This window comes from Pyricularia oryzae, chromosome 7 (assembly GCF_000002495.2).
Source record: "Pyricularia oryzae 70-15 chromosome 7, whole genome shotgun sequence".
Classification (NCBI taxonomy): Eukaryota; Fungi; Ascomycota; class Sordariomycetes; order Magnaporthales; family Pyriculariaceae; genus Pyricularia; species Pyricularia oryzae.
Genome location: NC_017854.1, coordinates 1,083,973 through 1,101,597, shown reverse-complemented (window position 1 = coordinate 1,101,597; position 17,625 = coordinate 1,083,973). Strand labels below are relative to the sequence as shown.

The window sequence follows — 17,625 nt, the reverse complement described above, 5'->3', positions numbered from 1 at the left end:
AACGAACACGATCACCGACGGAGGTTTGTTTGCGACTCGTACGTAAACTTTGCACGCGATGACGGGATTCGATTTGCGACATGTTCCATGACAAGCCAGACTAGGTAGGTGATTAATTAAGGTAGGTAGCCACTCAGGAGAATAACTAGGCTAAGCTTACCTAGGTAGGTAGATACTGTAGCGAGCGCTTATTGGAGACGCCCGCGCCCGCAAAAGAAGCGCGCCCACCTGCCATGCTACACTCGCCACAACATTCCATTTGCTGTCGGTGAATAGTTAGGCATAATATGATTGCTGGCCCACTCTCACCTCACTCTTATCTTATGCGAATTTGGCTTGGCAGGGGAAACTTGGGACAGTGAATATTAAGCGTAGTCCGCATGCTAGCTATACTTGGGAATAAAGCCGTTTCATTTGTAATTGAATCCTGTACATTTGATGCCGTCAAAACAACATCCGAGGCATCTCTCCAGAAATGCTCACGGCGCTTATTTCTCTCTCTCTCTCTCTCTCTATTGTTGCTACCACGTAGTCTATTAGTTGGCCCTAGCTTTTGAGCTTAATTTCCTAGTCACTCTATGGCTTATACAAGAGTCATGCAACCTGTCGTTCCCTCGTTTACTGTAGTATTCGTATGCCTATCTAGGTAGGTAGCTACCACCTATTTATCTACCTATCTATCTGTGCCCTGTGGGCCTTTCTTTTGGCCACTAATTAGTGGATGGACAGGAAAACCGAGCCGAGCAAGCATTACGGTGATGCCGAGGCACGGACCTGGGTCCTGAAATAAGAACAAGAGAAACCTCCGTGCAGTTCGCTGATCCGGCGTTAACAGTTCTGTCATCGTGGGGCGCTTTCTTTTTCCCCAAAAAAGTAGGGATCGACGACATAAGAAATGGAATGGACAGATTCGTGTTATTGCCTGTCTTTTGTTTATAATGGACCTCACCCTCCCCAATTCAACTTATGCAATCCAGAACCAAATCTTTTGCAGCAAGTTCTTGGGCACGGGCTCCTCGTCGTTTGCAGCCAGCGCCTCCATCTCCTTGACTCCACTCGTAACATCAATGTCTTCGACCTTGCGAGCCAACGGAGTCCGGTGCCAAATCTTGTGCCCGAGGTACAGGACCAAAAAGATTGGGAGTGTGACATAGGCTGCGACAAAGCTCTCGACGTTCCACTTTGAGGTTGGGAAGATGTCGAAACCGCTGGTGAGGGTCAGGAGGATGAGCATGAAAAGGGTAAAGTATGTCGCGTAAGGTTGGAACTTTGTCTTGTACGGCAAAGTGTGGAGCAGGCCCCTGAACTTCAGAGCCGCGTAGAATCGAATGTAGGTTATCGTAACCACGATCCAGGCGATGTAACCGGAAATGGTGCAAATCTATATGCGTTGTCAGATGTCAGTTCGCCGCTCCAATACTACAGTAGCCCAAGAGTGGAACAATATGATGTCAACTTACAGCCTGGAACCAATCAAACACCTTTGCGGAGCTGTTCGATACATTCAAGTATGACAATAGTCCAACGGACCAAGTAGCCAGCACGGCAGCGTAGGGCACGCCGTTCTTGCTGGTCCTCTTGAAGATGGCCGGGGCCTGTCCGTTCAATGCCAAGCTGTACATCACTCGCGAGCCCGAGTACAGGAAGGCATTTCCAGCCGACCAAGCGCTGGTAAGGATGGCAGCGTTGACTACGTGGTTGAGACCCACGATGCCCGCACGCTGGATTCCAATGACCCACGGGGAAGAGGTGGCGTTCGACTTGGGGCTGAGCAGGCGGTCGTCGTTGCTCGGGACGATGACACCGACCATCAGCGATCCGAGGCCGTAGAAGATGGCGAGACGCCAGATGAAACGGCTAGCCGCCTTGGGGATGTTCCGACGGGGCGCCATGGTCTCGCCGGCAGCAAGGGCGATCAGCTCGGGCGAGGTGATGAAGGCGAAACCGGCGCGAATAAAGGCTGCCCAGTAGGCGAGGAAGTTGCCGGCGTCTCCTTCAACGAGATAAGGCTTGATGGCGCCGGGGTCGTACCAGTATTTGAAGCCTATCCGGTCGTTGTTGGGTGCGCCACCGAGCATGATGACGAGCGAAGTAAGAATCAAGCCCATGATGCTGATGAACTTGATACTGGCAAACCAAAACTCCTGCAAAATTGTTTTAGTCACGCTGCAACATGGGGCAGTACTGTTTATACAAATCCATGACGTGTGAACTTACAGCTTCGCCAAAGATTCCCACGGCAAAGATGTTTAGTGCCAGCGTGACGATGAGAATTATTGTAATCCAGACTGCCGTAGGAACGGGAGTATTCCAGTAATCGAGGAGGATCGCGCCTGCCACGGCCTCGGCGCCCACAAGCATAGCGTACGCATCTGTCACGATTGTTATTCGGATTTTAGCATTTTGCATGTCGGAATAGGATATGTCAGGTGTGAAGGGAGAGAAACTCAGGGGCTCAAACTAACACCAGTAATTCCAACCAGTCGCAAAGGCCAGCGAAGGCTCAACGAAGCGCTCGACAAAGTATGGTATCGAAATTCCTTTCAGAGGAAGAAAGGTAGACATTTCTCCCAAAATGTTCATAATATTCTTGAGGCACATGCAAGTCAGCGACGCGTGCATATGCGGGGGAGGCAAAATATGGCAAAGTGAGGCGACGCCGAGGGTGAATGACATGACAAGTGCCAGCATTTCCCCTATATCATATCCTCGTGGCCCAAGCGAACAAAAAAGCCTGTAGGTACTGTTCAACTCACCCAAACCAAGACCATCATGGACAAATAGCCCATAAAGAGCGGCGCGGGGCCGACAAGCTGGAGAATTCTTCCACTTCCAACGAACAAGCCGGTTCCGATTCTGTCAAGGCACGAGCGCTGTCAGCTCCCAATATTTCCTCGCGCGCGCACATAATCTTCTCTGGAATATTCTGCCAGGTGGACAAAAAAAAACGTACGCTCCACCCAGTGCTATGAACTGAATGTGTCTGCTCTTCAGCCCTCGCTCGAGTTGGTTGTGTTTCGCGAGCAGGTTTGGTGTGCCATCTGCGGAAAGCGTCCTCGCCTGGCCAATGTCGATGTCCAGCGCCTGCCCATTATCGACAGCCTTGGACTCGACGTCGCCAGAATAGCGACCCCGCGTGCCGTTTTCTTCACCCATGGCTGTCTGTTGATGGTCGCTACGTTTTGTAGACTCGGTGCTTTCCAAACGATATATAGCCGTGCTGGCGCAACTCCGGGAGGGAAGGGAAAAAAACAGGAATGGAAGAAAGAGAAGAAAATAAAGGATGAGATGATCGAACCTAGCTTTTTCCCCAGATCTTTAAATCCGGGGAACTATCAATCTTTATCTACAATCTAACACCGGTTGACGGGACAAGATCCAACCAGTACGTAATTTTTTACAACTTCTCCACATTAACAACTGCGTCGAGATGTGCAGGACGGCCTGCCCGAATCAGGCATCGGTCAACATTTGTTTAGTAGTGTGTGGACCGTGGTTGTCCCGGTTCTTGGCACCCGTTTTATTTTTCTTATTTTATTCTTGCGTCTTCGATTCACAGTTCTGGGGACACCGTGCCTTCGTTTCGCGGGGAAGCAGGGAGGAGAAGAGCACTAAAACTTGGCCTGGCTAGATGACCTGTTGGCAAATCTTCATGCTTCGAAACAATACTGACTCAATTTAGTCCAGTTTAATTGGAGAAAGATATGGGGAAGGCAAAAGTATATATATCTTGGCTACCGCCATAGTCCCGGCGCTAGCCGTTGAGGATTGACGTTGGAGGGTTGGTCAAGCATTGATTAAGAGATCTACATCGCCTTGGAGCTCTTGGAAAACTTGTTGGTTGTTGGTGTAGCGGGTTACGTTTTGGACAGTTGCAATCTCTCCACGCGGGTACTTTCGGCCCGATATCGTAGCACTGAACATGTCAACTGCTACCCTAAGCTTAGGTCAAACTCGGACCGATTTCTCCTCACCTTGCGTTGTGGGGGGCTCAAGCACGTTCCCTTATCAGATGTACAGTGTGTACGGGATGATAGAAATGAAATTGAGGAGATAAAAAAGACAAGCAAGACAACAAAGCCAAATGACAAATGACAGGATAGTCTTGTGCCCAGTCGGGGTTTCCCGATAATTCCAGCCTTGACAGCGTTGGAAAATAATATGCATGCATGAAAGCGATTCACGGCAATAGAAATTTGCGGGTTGCAACGTCATGGGTTCGATACATCCTTCTCTGCTCCGATAAGCCGGAGGGCGAGTCAGAGTCACCTGACTTCGTGAAGTGGAGAGCCAGAATCCCCACCATTTCAGACGCGACTCCCAAGCCACTCTGCCCAACGCGAAACATTTCAGGCCAACAATGAGGTCATGGCGGTTGGAACAACAATGACATGACCCAAGGCGGCAAAACTGCACAAATTAATGCCAGATAGCGCTTTCTATCGTCGAAAATTACCTCGATCTGGCTCCCTGCGGGCCTGCCATTCGCCTCGACATGGCCTCGGAGAGCGCAACTAGCAGCCCCGCTCCGCATGGTACAACCGCTCCCGTTCTCGAATACATCTGTCTGTTCACCAAAGACCTGAAAAAGAAGCAAAAGAAATGGCAAGATGGACGGCTCAAATTTCACACATACAACAAAAAGGTCATGGTATACGACGAGCGGGGTTACAATGTCGGATATATGCATTGGAGACGTGATTACGACCTGGCCGATGGAGAGGAATTGGAGCTGGAATCTGGAGGAACTCAGGTCCAGGTGTGCGAGTGTGTTGGGACTCAAGAACAGGACATATCCGGACTGGTAGATAAGCGGCTGCAAGAAAGAGAACAACGGGCCATTAAAGTGGCGGCGAGATTGCAGCAGAGCTCGTCTGTTGGTGGCTCGCGGCCGGTAGTAAGACAATCACCCAACGACCATTTCCAGCTGAGACAGGTCCCCCTCAACCAGCTACTTGGAACCCCTACTGGCCATCATGGTCGAGCATTGGTTCCGTCGGAATCGCCTTTCGAACAGCGCCAGCGAGCATCCAACGATGAAACCCCGAGACCAGCCAAAAGACCTAGGCGTGAGCCGTCGCCACCAGCCAAGTCTGGATATGCCCAGAATCTTTTCGGTGCCAAATTACACCTTTCCTCACAACCGTCTTCATCATTATGGCAGAGGACGCCACGGCCAACCGCTCCGGCAGCTTCGAACCCCCAGTGGAAACCAACACAGGTTGGACAGCCTGTCAAAAAACCAGAACCAGCTCGTCGAAATGAACCCAAGACACCTGCGGTTGTTGATCTGGTCGATGATGATGAGGATGACGAAACTGGAGAGAATGACAATGGCATCGATGCTGGCATTCCTGAAACGTCCGCCAGGGCAGATATGCAATCTCAGCAAGTGAGGAAAGCAGAGAAGGCGACGAAAAAGCGCATAGCTCCTGTGCAGGCGTCAGATATCGAAGCCACGCCGCCGCATGCCCGGTCTCTGAGTCGGCCAGTGTCCAAGAAACCACGACTAAGAGAGTCGACGCCACCGAGCTCTCCAGAGATTGTCGAATTAAAGTCGCCCCCAGCTGCATTATCGAAGCCACCAAAACCATCGGCGCGGCCGCAAAATGTGGCCATGACGAAAACGCGCTGCCGGCCCCCTGAGCCAGAACCTCTCCCAGATCCTGAAATAGACCCCCCTGAACCACTTGAGGATAATTTGGCAGAGCAACCAAAGCAAAAGACAGCCTTACGGATCAAGTCACGGAAAAAGCGGGGTTTGATGATGCTGTCGTCGAGCAATGTTGAGGCCTCGTCAGCTCCCCAGCCTCAAGAGAACAGAAAACGCAGCAAAGAGGCTGCCATGAAACCGCAAGATACAGATGCTGGATCATCTAGGGGGTCGGACAGAGATCTTCTGACCACCAAAACCAAGAAACAGCGCGGAAAGAAACCGGCAGAACAGCTTGCAAGGCGACCTTCTCCATCTCCAGCCGTGACAGACGGATCTCAAGATCTTTCGCCGGTGGAACAAGCTCACATTGAACCATCAGAAACCCAAACCAAACAGCGAGGCAAAGTGAGGGGGCTTGAGAATGAGAGCGCGGCCAATAGCGCATCGGAGACTAACAGTGCATCTGGGGCCCGCAATGATCCCGTTCAATTTGCCGCCAAATCTCCCATCCAAAAAGGTGGCAAAAGAGCAAGAGCAAGGCATATCGTGCTTGACGAAGAAGACTTAGATTCAAATGGTGTTTTTGAAAGTAACTCCAAGGCAGCACGAGATCCAAAAATCGGGGATGTTCATCCAGATGTGGCCGGCCTACTGTTTGATGACGATAGCGACGCCTCAAACGATTGGGTTCCTCCACCTCCAACTTGTCAAAACTTGAAGAAGATCTCCAAGGGCAAAAAGAAGCAAGAAACTGTTAAGTCAAGCAAAGCCTCAGACTGCGTCAGAGAAGATTCGGAACCTCCAGCAGGTCAAATGCGACTGGAAAAGCTCGGTCGCAAAAGTGTCAAAAGTAGAGAGATCATAGGATGGGTGTTTGACCAGCCACCGGCCATTACTTTCGGACCGAGAGCTGCTCTACCAATTATAGCATCGCAACTCTCGCGCAGCCCTTCCCCGGACCCTTTGCCAGATGACAGTGTCATCGAAAACCTACACGGTCCGCCCATGTCACCTCCAAATATTGCTAATGATATTCCCACCTCGTCCGAACTCGCTCAACTGATTGAGACACCAGCGGCCACCTCTAAGAGAGCACCAGATCCAACTGTTGAGAAATTGCCAGCAGGTTCTCTTCTGAAGACGGTGCCAGACAACACAGCGAAAACGACCGCGTATCCGGTTCAGGAGACAACTTTGGATGTCGTTGCTGAGAATGCGGTGCCAACATCTGCCTCAAAACCTATCGTAGAGGCTGCCACAAAGACGACTCCGGACCCTGCTCCAGTCATCAGCGCGCGGCCGCGAATCACCAATCCAGCCACGAGAGGTCGTAAGGCAGCTCTCAGGTCGGATGCTCAAGGCAAGGTTCCTCAGCACATCCTGCCAGCAGATACAAATTTGCCACCGCGCAAAGAAGTTTTACAAGCCCTTGCAACCATGATGGCGGCTTCGAGCAATGAAGCTGCGGCGCTGTTGCCATCGCAGATTGAGCCGACACCAGCAGAGCCAGAACGACCAAAGATCAAAATGAAACTGCCTGGGTTTGCACCAGCGGGTGCGTCAGTCGGAGATGTTCTTGGGCCATGGACCCGGGAAGCGTATGATTTGCTTGGGATGGGAAGACCTTCACGCTGAATGATGAACGATGTAGGAGATGACGAGAAAAAATTATAGAAATGTTATATTTTGATTGAGTTACATGTGCCCAAGCCATATTCTAGCTGACAATGAGTCAGTCAAAACCACCGCGGTGAAAGAGAAACATCATAAACAGCATTTGAAGCAAATGTCGGAGAACTTGGTCTTGGTGAGCATTAATCATGAATATCTGGGTATATAACCAACATAATAAACGACAAGAAAGAACCAAAATAACAAGTCGCTAGGCTGAAGCCACGCTAAACCCAAAAACAACGTTTTATGCAAAGCAATCCAAAACGCCGTCGCTTCAACAGTTTAATAAAAACAAACTAATAAAACAACACGGTCCACCCAACCGAACTCGTGTACCTCCCGCAGGGTTTGACTGACGTATCAGCGTTGAGAAAGAGCACTGTTGTACAGATTATCAACGCTGGTCGTCATGTCAAAGCCGCCCGTCGCCCGAAAGCCGTTTGCTGGGCCTTCCACCATCGGTGCAAAGGTGAAAGGCCCCGATGAAGAAGGGGCAGGGACGGCGGAGTTGAAGTCCAGATTGGGGATCTGGAGGTCGTCGGGCAAGGCATCCCAAGGAAAGTCGGGAGCCGAGGCAGGAAACGAGCCGGGATCGTAGACCGGAGCAGAGGCAGGAAAAGAGGCAGGAAAAGAGGCGGCATCGAAGCCGAAAAGAGGGAGAGGAAAGTAGCCCGGAGCGGAATCCGGAATAAAGGTGGGATCTGCCCCCCTATAGCCCACCGGTGCAGAAACCGGATGCGACCACGTGTGGCTGGCGGTCGCATAGGAATCTTCCGCAAGCGCCGGCGGGAGGAGAAGACCGGAGAGCAGATCGAAGTCCGGAGGGGTGCCCTGAGCCGCAGGGTCCGAAGGGAGGCTCCCGAAAGAGGTCCCAGGGGAGATGTGCTCAGGGTCCGGAAGAGCGGCGGGAGCGAAGGGAGCGAAGGGCGGGAGAGGAGCCGAGACGGGAGGAGGGAAGACCGAAGGGAGGGGAGCCTGCGCAGACACCTGGTGAGAGGCGGGAGCGGAGAAAGGAGCGGCGAGAGGAACAGAGGCAGGAGCGGGATCCTGAACAAGGTTCGGAGAGGCAGACTGGGCAGCGGCTCTCCTCCGCCTGGCAGCGGATCGGGCGTTGTTGCCCGACACGTTCTTGAAGTTCCGGCTGGTCTTCTCGACGATCTCGCGCAGCTCGCGGGTGCCCTTCATGTTGCGGTATGCCCGCTCCAGGTCGCTCAGATCGTGGTGGGCGCACTAGGTCAAAGGCGGCCTTGCTGTCAGTCTCCTTGTTCTTGGCCAACAAAGACAGCCAAAACGGCGGGGGTAGATAAAAAGAAAAAGATTAACTCACAGTCATTTTTGACTTTTGGCACACGCAGCAAGTCGCCAGCTCTCGGTTCAGCGCCGCCAACGCCCTCTCGACGTAGTCAAGCGGGCGGCTCCGCTTGCTGTGGGCGCCGCCTCGTACGGCGGCGCGCCCTCTTCCCTCGAGCGCCGACGGGACCTCGGCCGGGTTCTCGGCGTAGTATCTCCAGGCGGCGTACTTCTCCAGGATGGTGCCGCGGGCGGCGGGCCTGGGCATGGGAAGCACCCCGGTCCACCTGTGCTTGCTGCTGGCGTCGCCGCCATCCTCTGACTGGCGTGGCCAGGCTGTCGGGTGGCTCACGACCCCCGCCGAGAAGTGCATCTTTGGGTGGAACGGCCGGTCCGAGGTCGGGTCCCATGGGACTTCTTCGCCCTTCTTGGCCTTCATCCAACGAAGGTCGGGCAGTTGTCGCTCGGTTTCGTTGTTGAAAGACATGATCTGGCGAGAAACAAAAGGACGAGAGTCAGTTTTATTTATATTCAGGAGTCACCCCTGGCTCCTGTGTGTGTTGGTAGCAAAAGAAGCCTCGGGAAGGAGAGGATAGGAAATGAAAGGAAAGAATGGGAGAGGAGAGTACTGGCAAGAACGGAAATGGGAGCAGCAGTAAGGTAGTCGCTACATGGGAGTAGAGTGAAAGTGCAGAGTAGTCGACGGGAAAGCGTCGGGCAGAATCGCCCTTTAGGGCAAAATTGAAGCATTCAAATTAAGGGGGGCGGGGGAAGGGGGGAGCAGAATGTGACAAAGTAAACAAGTGACTTACTTCAGGTAGTTCTTTCGAGACGAGAAGACGAGTTAGGTTGGGTAGGCAGCTATGTGAAAGGCAAGGCCAGAAACAAAAAGATCTTGCCAGGAAAGAATAGAGTAGTAAACGAGTGTGGGATGAAGCAAAGGTGTAGAGCGAGCGATGCTTTGCTTTCAACTTTTGGTCTGGGTATGGTAGGTGCGTATCTTGCTTGGGAAGCAGATATACATACAATGAGGGACTCGGGAGATATGCCGGGATAGGAATCCTGAGGGAGATCTGGGGCATTTGGGAGGAGAGTGCTCATGCTTTATACATTTCATGTTTTTCTGCAAGTGGCAAGCTTTCCATCTTACTGATTTGAGCGAGCCCTACAAGCGGATATCTAACTTTTTGTTTTGTTTGCAAAATTGCTCGTGCTACCAATATTCTGTCATATCTACTTTGCCCCCAGGCGGCCTCCCAGAGTATTTTAATTTTACGGAGGACCATGAGGGAATATCACTAGCGAGCTTTGGAGAGAGCCCAGCCCCTTGGTTTTGAAGCAGACTTCAAGGATCATGACAGCTTGCTTGGAAAGGACGAGAAGATGACCAGCTGTGACTTACACATCGTCAAAACAGCGTCGTTTACGAATCACTCCTTACGTAAATCAGCATCTACAAATTGGTAGTTTGTTTATTGCTAGGCTCCGAGGTACTACGAGCTCTGTCAACACAGGAAGCAGAACCTCGTGAATGCTGCAGTCTGGTGGTTCTATTCGTGTCGGCAGGGAGGTGATCGATCCGCCAAGTTTTGTCCTTGTCCCTAGCAAATATACTCTGCTAGACTACAAATCCAAATAAACGAGCATGGAACTTTGCCATAAATGATACCTACCTACCTAGGTAGGTACTAAGCATAGCCCAATTCTGCCCGCCTCCAGACAACTGGTTCAATAATTCTTATTCTAGCGTGTTTAAGGTTGGGCGTTGAAGAAGTGCAGTTGCCCGTTATGTTTGCTGATTTGGACCTAGGCACCTTCAAAAAACCGTTGCGGTACCAAATTGCAGCCAATTTAACCAATTTTTCGAAATTGGAAATTTCCATTGTATCTAGCAGTATACCTCGTACTTTCAAGCTCTCCCTTCGGACAATGCTTACACAATGGATGAGTGTCATGGTCCCAAGTCTGCCGTTATGCATCTTTCCCGGATTGTTGAGAGTGCGAGTAAGGCGCAGTTGTACAGCCGACAGAGATAAACTGGCTACAGCAGAGGAAGATCTGGCAGCTACCTCAATGGCCCCGGCTCGAGGTGGGAGGGAATCAGCCCGCCGGACCTGCAAAGGGTATCTGTTGGTTGTCAGGACGATGGCCACTGGAAAATTTCACAGCTCGAGCTTGACTGTGACCAGTATGTATAAACTTTATCGGCCTATCTTCTTCTACGCACACAATTCCCATAAATTTATTTGCATACCTTACCTAGGTAAGGTAGGTACGTAGCTACCCACTTGCCTGGTCTTGCGTTATCATGTGTAAGGGTGACTCCTTCTGTGGAAGAGACGTAATCTGCTCTATTTACTTTTGAGCCAGTGGCGATGGAAAGAAGCGTTGCGTCGATATGCAAAAAGTTCTTTGTTTAGCTGCATGCATGTGCAGTAACTAGCTCCAAAGCCTCTGTTCCAGATCCAAACGTCACTGCAGAAAAAAAAAAATAGACTTCCGCAAAGTGAACAACCCTGGTTCAGCGTTTGAAGATGCTAGCTTCGACTAATTATGACATGATAACGTGGCCGACTGCATACACCAAAACCCCTCAGCTACGAGCTGCGTTTTTCTTGTAAATTTGGTCAATCAGCATGTGCCTCTTGACAGCCCACTCCCAGTCGGGATACTCGCCTGCTCGACCCTCAGCGAACTTTGCATACAGCCTGGCCACGTTGTTCGCCGGTACCGGCTTCAGCTCCTCGGCCGCCAAAGCCACCACCTCCTCCTCACCCGAGGCGTAGTCCAACACGCTCATGCTGACTTCGTCACCACCCATTTGAAGATTCGGTCCCGTGCCTCGCACCCTGACCTCCCCTTTATCTCCAACCACGCGCCAGTACGTCGACTCCTTGTCGCCCGGCGCGCCCTTTCCTCCCCACAGCTGCAGGCTCAGCTCGGAGCCGTCGTCGAGCACGCCCTGGATCGCCACGCTTTTGTGCGTCTCGCGCACCATCGTCCGCACCACGTCGCCGCTCTTGTTCTTGAGCTGCACCTCGCCGCCCACACCGCCCAACACCGCGTCCAAGTGCGCAAACTCCCTGCCTCCGAGCCCAAACAGCACCGACTCGATGATGTGCAGGAAGAAGATGGACACGAGGTTGCCGCCGTCGGCCTCGCGGAAAAAGTACTCGTGCTCCTCCAGCCCCTCGTCGCCGCAGTACCCGGCCGGGGCCGAAAAGCTCGTCCGCTGCAGCTTGCCGACGCGCCCCGACGACAGGATCTCGGACAGCTTCTTGACTACCGGCGAGTACCGCCCCTGCAGGCCGATAACGGTGCGGCTCACGTCGCCGTCGTTGCGCCGCTTGATCTCGTCCAGCAGCTCCTGGGCCTCGGCCAGGTTCCGGCCGAGCGGCCACTCGCAAAACACTGCCTTGCCCTTTCTGATGCTCGGAAGCAGCGCCTGCTTGTGCAGGACGACGTTGGTGGACGACACGACAAGGTCGACATCTGGGTCGTCTGCTAGCTGCTCCGGCGAGCCGTACGCCTTGGTGGCGACGGGAAGGTTGTATGCTTTGATGGCCGCCTGCGATGACGCCTCGGACGAGTTGCACACGGCGACGATGGCGTAGCTCTCCGGCAGAGAAAGCAGCGCGGGCAGGTGCGAGGCGACGGACCAGCTTCCCGTGGCCGACAGGCCGAGGATTCCGACGCGGATGGGCTTGGGCAACTCAGGCATGTCGGAGTTTGGGGATCTTGGGCGAATTTGTGGCTTGTGGCTTGCAGTGATGTGATGCAGGAACACGGGAATGACGCAATGTCTGATAAAACAGAAACAACGGGCCTGCTACAGAATGAGGAGAAAATCACAAACTAATGATATACCGAGAGAGAAAAAAAGAGAGCTAAGGTGAGTGAGATATTCGCACTAACAAGGTGGGTATCGTGGATACTATAAGTGGGAATTGAGCATACTATGGTAGTTCGCGAGCGGGGTTGAGCAAAGGGGTGGGTGGATCCAAGTTCTATAAACAACGCCGAGAGTAGACAGAAAACTTGTGTCAAAGACAACATGAAGCAAACAGAAACCAAACATTCGCTGCTATATCATTCTGTACTCATCCATCTCAAAAACCCATCCGACGACGAGTTCAGACAAACAAATCCAAGTCGATCCTATCGTCTGAACGATGACAAAGGAAACCCGGTCAGACTTGTTCATAAAGTTTTGAACGCGGTGACTAGGTAGTTACCCGGCCCTGTCCGACGGCCTGAACTCGACATCGTATTCCTTGGTATAGTCACCCAGTCCTTTGAATATGGTATGGTACATCTGCTGCACCCTTTTAGAAAACCGAAACCCCTCGTACATGGACTTGGTGTATTCACAGTACTCTGGCAGGAACCCAGCAAATTGCCAATCGACGATACCCGTCACCCTCCACCCCCGTGACCCGTCGGGCAGCGGCACAATGCCGATGAGGACGTTGCGGTCGTTGAGGTCGCCATGCGTAAAGTAGATTTCGTGTCCCGAGCGGCCCGGGTCGTCTGCATGTGGCAGGAACTTGCTGAAGGCAGCCTCGTCTGCATAGGGGCCCCGTGGGGCCCCCCAGTTGTCACGCTCGTCTCGGAGGGGACCTCCGAGGGTGTTGCAAATTTGGTATTCTGAGCTCACTATGTTGGGGATGTTGCGCAGTTGTCTAAGGTAGTCCTGCATCTGAGCGACGAAGCCTGCCTCGTCGAGTTCGGATATCATGTCATGTGCTACGGCAAGTTGATGGCCGGGCATCCGAGACATGACCATAAAGCCCTGATCGTTGTCACTATCGACACCGTCGGGGATGAAGGCAAGGTCTATCGGCCTCGGTACTGGAATGTTGGTGTGCTCGCGAACAATCTGAAGTGCACGAAATTCGTTACGCATCACCTCGGGATGGGCCCCGGTTTTGAAATAGAGCCCAAAAGGGAGTCTTTGCGTATTTGCGGTATCCGCGCGTGCTCTCCCGTATAGTCGATGTCCCACCTTGCGCAGGAGCTTGTAGAAGGCCACCCGCATAGAGTCGGGAAACCTTCGCCAAATTGCTAGCAATATGTCCCCAAGGCGTTGAGTGAAAGACGAGCCGAGGCTGGCGAGTCCTGAGCGCAAACCTAGAAAAGAGGTCCCTAACCCTGTTTGCTTAGGCTTGGGTGTGTTGAGCTTCTCCATATCCTCGACCAACGCCAACCATCTCATGCTCTCCGTGAATCGAGCATGTGTTCCAGGAAACTTCGGGTCTACCTTTGGAAGTCCCCGTCGAGAACGATCTCCAAGAAGTGCTAAATGGCCGTCGATCTCAATCGACTCGGAGTTGACGCCAACTTCCAGCTCCTGTATATTATACTCGATCCAGGATGACGGTAATCGCTGGAAGGCAACAAGGCCTTTTGCATATGCCTTTGCTGCAGACTGCCGCACAAGCCAGTGGCTATTAAGAGGCTCCATCCTTTCAGGGTTTCGAATGTAGGCCAGCCACCAGTCCCGATAAGGCGCTCCAAAGAAGGCACTCAACATTGGAATGACATTGGGATTCCGGGGCTACTCATTATCGACAGTTAGAGCTCAGAATGCAGTGCACACAACAGTCCAGTCTTGGTTTCAAAAACGCATACCTCGGCTGCGCACCACATCGACGGGATCGGAATGACGGGTGCCACAATTAGAGGGTCGTCTGCAGTTCCCTTCTTACCGGTGATGCAGCACATTCCCCCGTCACGCCTGAAGATTGCTTCCTGTGCCGGCACACTAGGAACCGGCGGTTGGTCGCCATGGTTTGAGACTTTACTGGTGGGTTCAGCCTGATCGCTCCTTGACTGCACAGGTGTGAGAACGTGGACACATAAAAAAGAATAGACGACCTACCTGCTTGAACAATAAATTTCCAGTCGGCCAGGAGCTCAGATAGACGAGCATGGAGCCCCAGCCCCGTTGCATCGTATTTGAAAGGTTCGCAGGTCTTCAGCACGAAGTTGGCGGGGGCGCGCGGGTCCAATGCTTGCAGAATGAAGTTTTTGAGCAATCGAGGCGATGGATGAGGCAGTCCTCCGCTATCTATGAGCGCGCATGCCTCGAGAACTATGGCATCCGCACGTTGTGAAGCATGAGGCAGTGCCGCCATGTTGACGCGGTTCGCACTCAGAAAGGATGGAAGATTTGCGCTTAGGTTGAATGGAATGAGAGGTGTACAGAAAGAAAAGGACGAAACAGCTCAAAAGACGCAACTACCAAGGAAAAAGAAAATTGGGAACAGCTACAAGATTTGTGCAAACTCAAAAGGGGGGGAAGAGCAAAACAATTTGACTGTTATTTCCCCTGCTATCGGGTCATGATCTGTTTTTTGAACAAGGTCTCGAGGGAAACATGCTGTAGAAGTCCCACCCATTCATTGATGTGACATCTGCTGGGGATGAATCTTCTTGGCGCGTAACTGCCTACTACGTACATCTGCTGGAACCCACATTGATGATTTGACATTTACTCACTCAGCCTGCCCGTCTGCCTGGTCGGCGGCCTGCAGGCCCAGGGCTTCGTGGTACAAATCGATTTGGCTCTATTTCTGCCTATTAATTTATTCACAGCGACACGCGCCCCATTTTAGGCGTCATGTTCACGATGGCATTTACATTTTCCATTACAGGCTCTTCTGGCTTTCTATCGACTTTGTTCTTCACTCCACAAACATGAACGACACACACTTTACCGTCCAGGCCTCTGCGCCGCACACTCACACCGTCGTCTTTCTCCATGGACGCGGCGGCTCCGCAAGGACTCTAGCCCAGTCACTTCTTTACTCCAAGCACAGCGACGGCCGCACTCTTTTCGCCATCTTTCCATCCTTCCGCTGGGTTTTCCCGGAAGCGAACAAGAACGAGTGCGCAGCTTTCCCGGGCCAGTCGATGCAGCAGTGGTTCGACATTTGGAATGTCCAAGACTTCTCCAACCGCGAGGAGCTCCAAGCTGTCGGCCTGCGTAAGAGCGTCGGCCTGATCCGCGGTGTCATCGCCGACGAGGCGCGCGCGCTGGGAGGGCGCTATGATCGCGTTTTCCTCGCCGGCATCAGCCAGGGAGCTGCAACATCAGTGCACACGCTGCTCAATCTCAACATCCCGCCACCGGCTGAAGGTGGTGCAAGCCGCGGCCTCGCCGCCTTTCTTGGGTTTTCTTGCCGGATGCCATTCCCGGGCAGAACCCTGTCAGATACTCGCAAGATACTTGGTCTTGATGATGTACCCAGCGACGACGTCACCATCAAAAATACACCTATTCTCCTCGAGCACTGCATTGATGACCCACTGGTTCTGGTCGGCAACGGTCGTGTCTTGAGAGATACCCTCCGTGGTTTTGGGGCTACGGTTCACTGGCTGGAGTATCCCGATGGCGGCCACTGGTTCAACTCTCCAGCCGGCATTACCGATGCTGCGGCCTTCTTGACACATATAATCAAGTCGCAGGGCTTTGAGGTGGGCACTCAAGCCCAGCCTCAAGCACAGGCGCCCACAGATGAGATGGACCTTTCTTAGACGCGGAACCCCTTCACAAATCGTGTACAATTCTAGAGTTTGCACAATGTCTATTTTTTATGTTGCGCATGCAGCAATGATGAATAAACACATTTTCCCCCCTGAGCATCCCATTCCCAATGATATATTCAATCCCTATTACAATCCTAGTCAAAATGGCTGCCACACGTTTATCGCGACTTACAAGGGGCTAAACGCAGTTGACAGCGTCAAGATCGACAAGCGCCCGTAGTATCTTCCGAGAAGTGCTCAAGATATGTACAAGTGCCCGAAATGTCCCCCAGACAGCATAGCCACGGTTGTATCTTGGGCGCAGGAACATTCGACCGCCGCACCGATAGCCAGGGGTCTATCACATAACGCGACCAATAACCTCAGAACAACAACCAATTGAAGTCCAAGCAGACACAAGTCCGGGCGAGGCATAACTGGGATATTCTGAAGCAGGCCTCATTTTCAGCCCACCCTCTCGACTGTTTGATGACGAATGATTTAATCGGGCGGCAAGACGAGGCAACATACAGAACCATAGACGCCCGAGCCCGTCCATCAATTCTCACGATGGCATGGGAGACCAATGAAAACCTGACGTGGGGAGAGGCGCAAACCAGCTCGTTGTATATTTAAAGCGCGATTTCTTCCCTCAAGCTCTAGCATGTAAGCATTCATTCTTGAACACTTCCAAAACCAATAAAACCACTGCTATATTACTCCCCCATATATATCTTTTTATCCTACAAGCAATCTGCTTCCTATCGGCACAACTATGTCTTTCTTCCATACCAGTTCCCAACATGGTTCAAACTCGAGCTCAAACTACCGGCTGGGCTCAAACCACCCGCAGGACTCAAAGTACCTACAGGTGCCCAAAGAGCCTGATCCGGAGAACGACAGTCTCTACCTCACCATGAACTGGCTTGATGAGACTCAGGGAGGTCACAGATGAGTAGGTATACGACTCTTTTTAGACTGGACGCCAAAATAAAAAGCTTAGAAAGTATTTAAAGAACTGACCGTCCCTTGTCTCCCCTAGCACTGGGCTCTGCTTTTCACGGAGAGAAATGCCCCTAGTGGAATATTGTTTGCAAGCGATGGGTAATACGGAGTATCCCATGTGCCAGCTGCATACGATGTAGATGATGCTCAGCCCTGAGCCCAAATGGACCAACAAACTTTCTCTGGACCATTCATTGCTCAGAATGACCTGTCGTCAAGGCCGACAAGCCTTATGCACAGCCTGGGAAAACGGAGCTCGACCGGTTTCGAAAGCCAAATTTGACCTGATGCGGCCAGTCTCATACGAGTAGGCTATGGCAAACGGCCAACAACATTTGCATGAGCTATTCGAGGCGCGATGGCAGTTCCTAATAGCAGACAGGCCTGGGATTTTACTCGCGGCTCAGGTCTTGACAGAATCTCGGATGGTGTAAAATCCACCAAACGCAACCACACATGCAACCAGTTCC

The 17,625-nt window shown here is 52.2% G+C and overlaps 7 protein-coding genes across 7 annotated transcripts; 3 read left to right on the top strand and 4 right to left on the bottom strand.

Moving 5' to 3' along the window:
* Positions 1-486: 486 nt before the first annotated feature.
* On the bottom strand, positions 487-3,283 carry MGG_02899 (proline-specific permease). Its single transcript, XM_003720778.1, has 6 exons — positions 2,954-3,283; positions 2,757-2,856; positions 2,466-2,589; positions 2,218-2,372; positions 1,461-2,144; positions 487-1,381 (listed from the first exon to the last, which is right to left on the bottom strand). Exons 1-6 carry the CDS (start codon positions 3,154-3,156, stop codon positions 965-967), a joined length of 1,683 nt encoding a protein of 560 aa, XP_003720826.1. The 5' UTR covers positions 3,157-3,283; the 3' UTR covers positions 487-964.
* A 786-nt stretch (positions 3,284-4,069) lies between these two features.
* Positions 4,070-7,671, top strand: MGG_02900 (uncharacterized protein). The gene has a single exon (XM_003720777.1). The coding sequence runs from the start codon at positions 4,496-4,498 to the stop codon at positions 7,289-7,291; it is 2,796 nt and encodes a 931-aa protein (XP_003720825.1). The 5' UTR covers positions 4,070-4,495; the 3' UTR covers positions 7,292-7,671.
* A 19-nt stretch (positions 7,672-7,690) lies between these two features.
* On the bottom strand, positions 7,691-9,107 carry MGG_02901 (uncharacterized protein; the record flags this gene model as incomplete). Its single annotated transcript, XM_003720776.1, has 2 exons — positions 7,691-8,560; positions 8,658-9,107. 2 exons carry the CDS (start codon positions 9,105-9,107, stop codon positions 7,691-7,693), a joined length of 1,320 nt encoding a protein of 439 aa, XP_003720824.1.
* Positions 9,108-10,932: 1,825 nt separating this feature from the next.
* On the bottom strand, positions 10,933-12,480 carry MGG_17936 (uncharacterized protein). The gene has a single exon (XM_003720775.1). The coding sequence runs from the start codon at positions 12,339-12,341 to the stop codon at positions 11,214-11,216; it is 1,128 nt and encodes a 375-aa protein (XP_003720823.1). The 5' UTR covers positions 12,342-12,480; the 3' UTR covers positions 10,933-11,213.
* On the bottom strand, positions 12,406-15,023 carry MGG_17935 (uncharacterized protein). Its single transcript, XM_003720774.1, has 3 exons — positions 14,502-15,023; positions 14,252-14,452; positions 12,406-14,177 (listed from the first exon to the last, which is right to left on the bottom strand). Exons 1-3 carry the CDS (start codon positions 14,571-14,573, stop codon positions 12,852-12,854), a joined length of 1,599 nt encoding a protein of 532 aa, XP_003720822.1. The 5' UTR covers positions 14,574-15,023; the 3' UTR covers positions 12,406-12,851.
* Positions 15,024-15,319: 296 nt separating this feature from the next.
* MGG_02903 (carboxylesterase) lies at positions 15,320-16,391 on the top strand (the record flags this gene model as incomplete). The annotated part of the gene is made up of 2 exons (XM_003720773.1): positions 15,320-16,099; positions 16,347-16,391. The coding sequence occupies 2 exons, from the start codon at positions 15,320-15,322 to the stop codon at positions 16,389-16,391; spliced, it is 825 nt and encodes a 274-aa protein (XP_003720821.1).
* A 534-nt stretch (positions 16,392-16,925) lies between these two features.
* MGG_17934 (uncharacterized protein) lies at positions 16,926-17,105 on the top strand (the record flags this gene model as incomplete). The annotated part of the gene is made up of 1 exon (XM_003720772.1): positions 16,926-17,105. The coding sequence occupies one exon, from the start codon at positions 16,926-16,928 to the stop codon at positions 17,103-17,105; it is 180 nt and encodes a 59-aa protein (XP_003720820.1).
* Between the last annotated feature and the right edge of the window lie 520 nt (positions 17,106-17,625).

Bases quoted from the DNA above. Each gene is read 5' to 3' on its own strand.
- MGG_02899 (XM_003720778.1), bottom strand. From the start codon at position 3,156: ATGGGTGAAGAAAACGGCACGCGGGGTCGCTATTCTGGCGACGTCGAG. The intron at 2,857-2,953 runs GTACGTTTTTTT...GTGCCTTGACAG, and splicing joins TTCATAGCACTGGGTGGAGC to AATCGGAACCGGCTTGTTCG. The intron at 2,373-2,465 runs GTTAGTTTGAGC...CAATCGTGACAG, and splicing joins GACTGGTTGGAATTACTGGT to ATGCGTACGCTATGCTTGTG.
- MGG_02900 (XM_003720777.1), top strand. From the start codon at position 4,496: ATGGCCTCGGAGAGCGCAACTAGCAGCCCCGCTCCGCATGGTACAACC.
- MGG_17936 (XM_003720775.1), bottom strand. From the start codon at position 12,341: ATGCCTGAGTTGCCCAAGCCCATCCGCGTCGGAATCCTCGGCCTGTCG.
- MGG_17935 (XM_003720774.1), bottom strand. From the start codon at position 14,573: ATGCAACGGGGCTGGGGCTCCATGCTCGTCTATCTGAGCTCCTGGCCG. The intron at 14,453-14,501 runs GTAGGTCGTCTA...ACACCTGTGCAG, and splicing joins GAAATTTATTGTTCAAGCAG to TCAAGGAGCGATCAGGCTGA. The intron at 14,178-14,251 runs GTATGCGTTTTT...GATAATGAGTAG, and splicing joins CGATGTGGTGCGCAGCCGAG to CCCCGGAATCCCAATGTCAT.